This window comes from Nuphar pumila, chromosome 17, assembly GCF_984573655.1.
Source record: "Nuphar pumila chromosome 17, dmNupPumi1.hap1.1, whole genome shotgun sequence".
NCBI lineage: Eukaryota > Viridiplantae > Streptophyta > Magnoliopsida > Nymphaeales > Nymphaeaceae > Nuphar > Nuphar pumila.
Window position 1 is genome coordinate 67,259,448 of NC_143265.1, and position 8,815 is coordinate 67,268,262.

Consider the following 8,815-nt stretch of genomic DNA (forward strand, 5'->3'; position numbering starts at 1 on the left):
AAATAAAATAAACATCAAATACAAAACCAAATCTCACCTCGAGCTTAGGTAGCCCTTTCCTACGGTGTGCGCGGTGAAACTCGAGCAACACTTTAACTAGGCCCAGGGTCTTAGGCTAGACTAAGTGGAATCAACTATGCTAGGTAGGAGTATGTCTAGTTATCCAGAGATTTTAGCAGTGTAAGCACAACTAGATTTTGAACTCTAAATTTGGAATAGGGGGACACTGGACTCTTATTTATAGGTTTTTTGGTGGATTTGAGTACAATTCCTGCAAATTTGGGATCCATAGATCTAGATCAATCCAAGAAAGAATTGGCATGATAATATTGGCTTGTGTTTAAATAGGCTTTTTTGATTGGTTGAGGGTTATTTTAGCCTAATTTTTAAGATTAGATAGGCTAGATAAGATCTAGGTGGTTTAGGATTAGGGTAGATCCTATTTTCATTTTCTGGTTGGATAAAGATAAGAATATGACAGTTTATCTTCAAATGGCACACACTTTTTTAATCAAATAAACTATTGATGACACATGTTGCTGACGACACATAGTGCTAACGACACATCAGAAGTGCTAACATATTGGGTTTTGCTAATGATAATTTATCATTTTTGGGGCCCTTCTAACGATACATAAAAAAACTTTTAATGACACATCAACAACTGCTAATGACAATCCATGTGTCATCAAAATTTTCTAACAACATATGCATTGTCGTTAGCAAAACATGCTAAAATAAGCCTGGCAAGTTAACTTGTTTGAGCCATAACGTCATATCTATATCTCATTTTGAGATGATTTTTGATGCATTGGAAATATAATATCCTATACTTTAATTAATATTTCAAATAAAAAACCGAATTTGATTGTTTTAGTAGTAAAAATGCACTATAAATAGGCTCTAGTAGAAAACATGATTTTTACTAAACAAGTCACCTCGTTTTGGTCATAACTTTTTACTTCGATGCCGTATTGACCTAATTTTTGAATTTTTGAAAAAAGTTAAGATTCTATAGTTTATTGATATTTTGAAAAAAATCTTGAGAATTTTATTTTGGAGTCCAAAAATAATTTAATTTAACATAACTTTGAAATAGGTCAAAAACACTGAATTTTGGCCTATGACTCATGATGTGGAATGACTCGATCAAAGTTGGAGTGTCTACACTATGAAGTTCTTTCTATAGTGACTATTAGGTTCTATTTATTGGTCAAAGCCTGACATTCATATACCAACCCACATGCATGTTCACACTTCACACATGCATGCATGTTTATTCAATATCCCACTGAATTTAGCTTTGAAAATGCACACAAATGCATGTATATTTCCATCACTAGGCACATCTGAGTTATAGACCATATTGGGAAACAAACCTCATGCATGATCACCATACACCAAATTGTAGAACACTCTCAATATTGTATATAAGTTTGATAAATGCCAAAATTTTCAAAATTTTGATAACAACAATTGATAGCAATTTTCTTCAAAATTTCACTTGAAAAAGAACTTCAAATAAAGAAATTAAATCCAAAATAGTTATAAAAAAAGAAAGTTATCAGAGCATACATTCACAACCACCTCAAGCATCAAACTAAAACTGCCATGCAACAAAAGTTACTTGACTCAAATAAAAATATACATATAGTAACACTCAAATTGGATAGAAAAACTAATACATGGATTCTGTAGACACAATCTCTTTCAGGTACTTCATTAAATAGTTGATCTGGACATTCTTGGCTGTATAAGTTCACCTTCTTAACCATCAATTTTGGGAATTAGATCTTAATTCATGTGAGACAAATATATACATGCATAGCAATACGAGCTTGTAGACAACAATTTAAGATAAGACATGTGATGATGATATATGGTTATTTCACTACAATACAATCATTTTTACTACTTCAACAATAATTTTAGCAGAACAATTTTCAGTTTCATTTTTAAGGCTACTTTTATATAAAAAAGAAACTCATATTCAAACAAAAGATGAAAATCTAAAAATCCTCTCATCTACAATAAAAAGGAAACATATTTTTTTGCTAAGGAAAAGATGAAAGAACAAATATTTTACCTCAGCAAGAGAAATTGTTCTTGTTCTCTCCACTCCTTTGGTTGCCTCACTTGAACAATAAAATAGTAAGCAAATGCATGAAACATTCACATTATCAGAGCATGAGATTTAAATTAGAGTGAGAGAAAAGACAAAAAAAAAGATGAAAACATAAAAAAGAGAAAGAAATCAAAATCTGTTAAAAAAGGCAAAGAAACAACTAAATCGTCTGTCTCCTTGTCTTAAGTCTGCAAACTTTCAACTGACATGCCCTCACCCCAAAAACAAAAAGAAAAGAGAAAAAGGGGAATATCCCTCATTGTAGAAATAAAGAAAACGAAAAACATAGGAGAAAGAGAACGAGGGAGAAAAAAATAGAGGGACTTTCAATGGTTGCTCATGCCGGAGGAAATTTTATCGACAAACTGAGGTTCACCAGGAACCTAACCCAATGCTAACTGAGAACCCAACACTGAGGGCATGAACACGAGATAGAATGAACAAGGGAGAAAAGAAAACAATAAATATAAAAAAAAGAAACTGGAGGAAAAAGAGGATGACTAAAAGTTTATCGCTAAAAAATTTCAAGGATTTTCTGGCTTTTGGTGCAACGTTTTTTGGGGTCATCTCATCCCACCACCACCCCGACAACACAAACACATACAAAAAAACCCCACCCACACATGCTCACAACACTAAAGTATGCAGTTCACTCACGCATGAGGCAGAGAAAGAGAGAGAGCCGAAAGAAATACAACATTACCACTCATGAAGATCAACAAAATGTTGAACTCATGAATTGAACAAGAGAAAAAGCCAAAACAAATAAAAAAAAAAAGCAGAAGAGAAAAAGAGGGAGAGCGTCAACAGGAGAGAGCGGGAGATCACTAAGATGCATACGTCGCATAAACATCCAGAGAGAGAGAGAGAGAGAGAGAGAGAGAGAGAGAGAGAGAGCTTTCAGTGGAAGAGGAAAAAACATGCAGGGATGTGTCCAGCGTGCGTTGGACCCCTTGGCGATGGAACTAGAATCGTGAAGGTAGCGTCGGAGTTCATGGCAAGAGAGCTCAAACAGACAGAAGGGAGAAGGAGACAAGAGGGGCAGAGAGGAAGAGGAGAGTCCCCTTTCACAGGTTTCCCCATTTTTTTCTTGTATGAGAATTGGTGACAGCCCAAGCGGTCACTGTTAAATTTTTTAAGCGACAGCCCCGCCAGGCCATCACTGTTTTTGTAGTAGTGGGGCTTGTGAATTCCACCTAGTGCTGTATCATCAAGATTTTGATATCCATGGGTATACAGTTTGTTGTATAAATGGTAGGGGTTATGAGCTCGAACTCGGCTTGGCTCACCACAAGGATGAGCCAAGCTTGAACACTTCAGGCTCGGTTCCTTCGGCTTATTCACCATCCCTACTTACACATTATAAAAAAAAAAGTCAAATGTGGGTGAGCCAGATGTGGTACAATTCCGTCCCTTTCACACCTCCATCGTGAGTATTCAACATTTAACATTTGGTTCACGGTCTCTGAGTTAAGAAAATCATATGCATTGGAGCTAAGACAGTGCAACAGGAATCGTCATATCTTTAGTTCATTCATCAATATTTATTTAATCAAGATTCTTGTCCAAAGAAAGAGGTGAAACATAAGGAATCTTTCTGTAATGTTTTCTTAATCTTATGTTTTAACAATACAGCTCTTGAAGGATGCAACAGTGTCGATGACTTCTAACGTTCGTCACCGTCACCATCAGCATTATGACAATATAACACAAATCAAAGGACAATGAGGGGTTTTGTTTGAAGATCAGTGGCATAAGTTTTATAACTGAAACTATTTGGCTGCCTATTTCTGTTGAGAATTTCAAAATTTTCAAAAAATTTTGTATTTTTTGTTGACAAAATCTTGGCAAAATAATTATTACGTGTCAAAAGTATAAGAAAGTAAAATAAGAATTAAAAATATGTGAATATAAATCAGTCACCCGATTTTTGCAGATAAGATTGTGAAAATTGCAAAAAAAATAAATTATATTTATAAATATTACAAATTTTTTATCAATATGATAATATTTTAAATACGAGTGGCGATAGAGTGATATATTGAAAAATATGGTGGTGCTTCACCCTATAGTTTGAAATAGACCTTTAGTGTGGTGGTGGTATGGTGGTTATGCCTACCCTTCCTAAATTTTTTTATAAAATAATTGATAACAATAGCCCTTAAACTTGTTTGAATAGTGAATGCTCTTAAAATATCTCACAAGTACCTTTCTTGAATGTTGGAGTCATTGACGTTGGTTAGATGATTATAGAAGATAAAATCCAGTTTACTGTGGTTATCGGACTAGGGAAAGTACCCACAACACTCAAAAGTTCCTAATTATATTGCACAAAACAGTACATATGGTAGCCTGCAAAAAAAAAACTGTACGTATAGTAAATAATAATAATTGGTAATTTGGCACTATCAGCAGATTGGATCTTAGCCAAGTTCAGATGAATTAAGATCCCCGCCTCACTAGTGTATTGTTCAAGGAAAACAAAGATCTACATCCATTTTTGGCAAAATTTATTATGGCTTTCTTACAAATAGAAGCTTTCTCATTGGGTAACTCGAACTTGTGATGCCTCATTGACAACCGTAGTACTTTAATTTGCCATTGCACCAAACAATAATCCTGAACAAAACATGAAAATACACTATGCCATTTTCCCTCAAGACTTTATTGCATACAAATGTGATTTGAAATCTCATACAAATTAATGAGAAAATGAATCGTATTTGTACAACTAACCAAACATGTAATTAAAAATCTCATGCAAATGAGAGAACAAATCTCATTTGCACAGCTAACCAAACATATGATTTCGAATCTCATTCAGAGGAGAAATTGAAGTGAATCTCATGTGATCCAAATCACATCGTAGAATATGCTATTTGAAATCATATTTCAAATCACATTTGATCACATGAGATGCAACCAAACATATTTGTGTATGAGCAAAGCACCACGGGACCAAGTACCAACAGATTCTAGGCCTTAATCTCAGCTGTAATCCGCACCAAGCCAATTCATGTTGGTGCAAAATTTTCAAAACTTTGCCAACAAGAAAGATCCAAGGATTTTGTAAATTTTAATATGAAAATAAGGACCAACTTGTCGAGAACTATGCAACGTTCACATCAATGATGCACAGCCAGATTTTAGATGTAGTTTTAATTATAGGTGGGCCCACATACAAACAACCCTCCGCGCAGATAGAAATACCAGACATCCAGAAAAGATAAATGCTTTTCCCACTTTTAAGAAAATGGCCACCCACATCCCACAGCAGATATTGGGGAGACTCTGATCTTGTCTTTGACTAAGAAATTATCATGTAAATAAAGGTAATTTCTGATGTAATTTATTCGCTTATTTGCTATTAATTAGTACCAACATCATCAAACAACTAAAACATTCTAGAATTTGCTTATTTGAAAATGGTGGTCACATGAAAGACTCCATCATCCCTGAACAGTTACAGTCCCATTATACACAGACCCCATCATTTCAGCCCTTCAAGGAAAAAACAAAAAAAAAAAAGCAAGTAAAACAGGCAAACGTTAAAATCCATGGTCAATTAAATGATAATAATGTACCATCCTGCAGATTCTTGCCATATTCCCGTTTATGGTGTTGCCTCAGTTCTGAGAGTGCCAGAACTCTGCCTTCTTAACCTTTGAGATGCTCTCTAGGACCCCCAGAGGCGAGACGTGTCCCATGACCGTTACCCTCTTCGTCTCCAAGTCTATGCTAAAAGATGTTACCCCTTCAACACAGAACCAACAGTAATTTCGGTCAAGAAAAAAAAAGTAACATTAATTTCACTTCAATTGCATGTAGGGCTATGTCACAAAGTTACTCTCTTTGGTCTCCCGTTCCATGCCCCTTATATGCTACTTATATAATAAGAAACTTCATAAAAATGATTTTTATTGTATTCCCGTATCCGCAGCCGTATCCATGTGACATAAATATAGGGCAAAGAGTTAGCAATCTGGTTATTGAGGGTGCCAGAGAGCACTAAATTGCCCACTACCAAAATCAACAAGACATTCATGTGATCGGTGGCTCTCACAGTTTTAACACCCAACGTGGTGAAAGTTGGCTGTGGTCCAATCTGACCCACTTTATGAACGATCTTTATGGGCGACCACCCTTTGTTGATCACCTTGTTTCTTTGGTGACTCTTAAACGCTACTGTTCCACATCTCATCAGTATCTAAAGAACATCAATCCATTTGATTAAGAGCAATTATCTTTCAGTTTGGCAACTTTATGATGAACAAATAGCGGCAAGGCCGTTGGTTAAGAAGGAGATGTAAATCCGTTCTGAAGGGGATCACTCTGTGCTCATTTTGAAATTTTTGGTAAAGAAGATCTGGCTGCTAGCACTATTAGCACCAGGATCATTACCCTTAACAGAACTGAGAGAGAGAGAGAGAGAGAGAGAGAGAGAGAGAGTTGGCCAAATGATTCAGTCTTTCTGCAACGTACGGTCCACACACTACCATAGGTGAGGAGAGTCCATGATTGTCCTCTCTTAGATCATTAAGTATGGACAATGATCCAGTGTGGATGACTTCTCTCTCTAGCTCTATAGACCTCAAAAAAGAAAAACGAACTTCATTCTCTCACTAGAAAAGAAAAACAGAATCACCGAACACCATTTGTGTACCTTCCATCTTGGAGATATGCTTCTTAACTTTTCCGGCACAACCTTGGCAGTGAAGAGAGACCCGCATGACGACGACCTGAAGCAGTATAATTCCACCATTATTATTTATTTGGCTGCCGGAATCCGATTGAGTCACTGAGTAAAAGACGGTATCTAGCTGCTCACCTGAAACATGGCGTCGGCCGTCGGCCAGGAGAGTTCTGATCTCTTGGTTGGTGAGTAGGCTTGGCTCCTCTCGGACCTTGATCGCCTGAGCTGTGGTGGTTTGTTGGCCAGCGGCTGGACGTCGAAGAGTCTGGGCTCGATCAACCGCGAGTACTTGACGTCGAGTAGCTTGGCGTGGTCGACCAAGCGGCTCGGGTTTATGACCGAGCGTCGATCCGTGGCCAAGCAAACCGCCGTCGCCGATGGCGACCGGCAGAAGAAATCGGCCATCTTGGTAGTCTTCATATTCCTCGTGTTCATCCTACAGAGAGAGAGAGAGAGAGAGAGAGAGAGAGAGGAATGAGTTTGACAAGCAGCTGTGACCAAGTGAAGTGGCAGGCTTTTTAATGCTATCTCTCTCTGTCTGCTTGAATTGTAGGGGCGTGATTTATTATGATGAGGGACCTTATACCCAATCGGAATTAGAATATGGGATGATTTTCAAATTGGCACATATATTTTCAGCATAATTCAAAAAAGGAAATGTATAAAAAAAATTCAAAAATGGGCCTCAAGTTTGTTATTAGTAGTAAACTGGTTGGGATCACAAATATAGCGAGATTTATGGAAAATCTCGCGATAAAATCGTGAGAAATTGCAAGAAAGTTTAAAATGGCAATTTCTTGCAAGATTTTCAAAATATCACGAGATTTATGAAAAAAACATAATACTACGATTTAAACACGATATTTATGTATTAAACGGCTATTTATCATGAAAAAATCATGTATTTTTATTTAATAATATTTTTTATTAATATTTTCTTATAAAAAATACTTTTTTATATTTTTAATTTTTTTATTGCCGAGATCTTGCCAAAAAAGCAAGATTTATGAAAATTTTTCAATTTCTCACGAGTTTTTGAAAAATTTAATTTTGCCAAAAAAACATTTGTCATTATGGTTGGGATCTAGTGGCGATTTTCAATATTCACCACACATCTTGTACGGAGAGCATGTCCGTACAATCAAAATGACCCGTGAGGGAGCCCAAAAAGGCCTCCCCATGGCGGTGGTGCTCCCTATCACCATAATATATGGTGGATATTGAAAAAATCACCATTGGTGGTGATTTTGAATATCACCTGATCCAAACCCGTAATAAACAACCTACGGAGAGTTGTGACATTAAACTTGAGCAAATGACAAGCATATACGATTTTTAAGAGTTTATTAATCACTTCCCTCACTTTCCCTTGAGTTCATTAGCGTGTTTTTATAAGCAAACCAATTTGTTGTGAAATGAGAACGATGATGATAATCTAAATATCAATACATTCATGAAAGAATAAATAAAATTAATGAAATAAAAAAAATAAAATAAAATATTAAGTAAATTCGCAGCTAATTAATCAGCCTCCTTTTGAACTTGGTTTTTGGGACAATCAAAGAAAACCAGATCTCTCACCAAGCTCATTGGTATAAAATCTGGACCTCTCAGCCTTGCGACAAAAGACAGACACCCAAGGATTTCAAACTTGTGACATCATTTGTGGTTGGTGCCATTCAATATGAGTTGTCCCATAAGAGGAGCATTCATAATTAAGCACTCCTCAACCTACTTCCCATAAATAAAGGTAAACAAACTAAAATTTTAATACTAACCTAAGATAGATTAACACTGACTATGGTTAAGTTAAAACAGTTTGTTTTTTATCTACATAATCAAAACTTTTATTGTTTTTTTTAAATTTTGAAAAACATTAGGTACACTTTGAATGAGTCACTAGAATATGAGAACTAGGGCATTTCCAACACTTTTTTAGCAAATCCAACCATGTGGAGTGTGCTTCGCATGATGAATTTGATGGAGTAATACATGAG

At 36.0% G+C, this 8,815-nt stretch overlaps 1 protein-coding gene across 1 annotated transcript; it reads right to left on the reverse strand.

Annotated features, from left to right (window-relative positions):
• Positions 1 to 5,514: 5,514 nt before the first annotated feature.
• On the reverse strand, positions 5,515 to 7,331 carry LOC149812094 (heavy metal-associated isoprenylated plant protein 35-like). Its single transcript, XM_089993354.1, has 3 exons — positions 6,954 to 7,331; positions 6,789 to 6,864; positions 5,515 to 5,879 (listed from the first exon to the last, which is right to left on the reverse strand). Exons 1-3 carry the CDS (start codon positions 7,251 to 7,253, stop codon positions 5,752 to 5,754), a joined length of 504 nt encoding a protein of 167 aa, XP_089849480.1. The 5' UTR covers positions 7,254 to 7,331; the 3' UTR covers positions 5,515 to 5,751.
• Positions 7,332 to 8,815: the final 1,484 nt, after the last annotated feature.

Excerpts from the sequence above, each read along its gene's own strand:
- LOC149812094 (XM_089993354.1), bottom strand. The coding sequence starts at position 7,253 with ATGAACACGAGGAATATGAAGACTACCAAGATGGCCGATTTCTTCTGC. Across the intron at positions 6,865-6,953 it reads CGGCCGACGCCATGTTTCAG|GTCGTCGTCATGCGGGTCTC; the intron begins GTGAGCAGCTAG and ends ATACTGCTTCAG. Across the intron at positions 5,880-6,788 it reads GCATATCTCCAAGATGGAAG|GGGTAACATCTTTTAGCATA; the intron begins GTACACAAATGG and ends TCTGTGTTGAAG.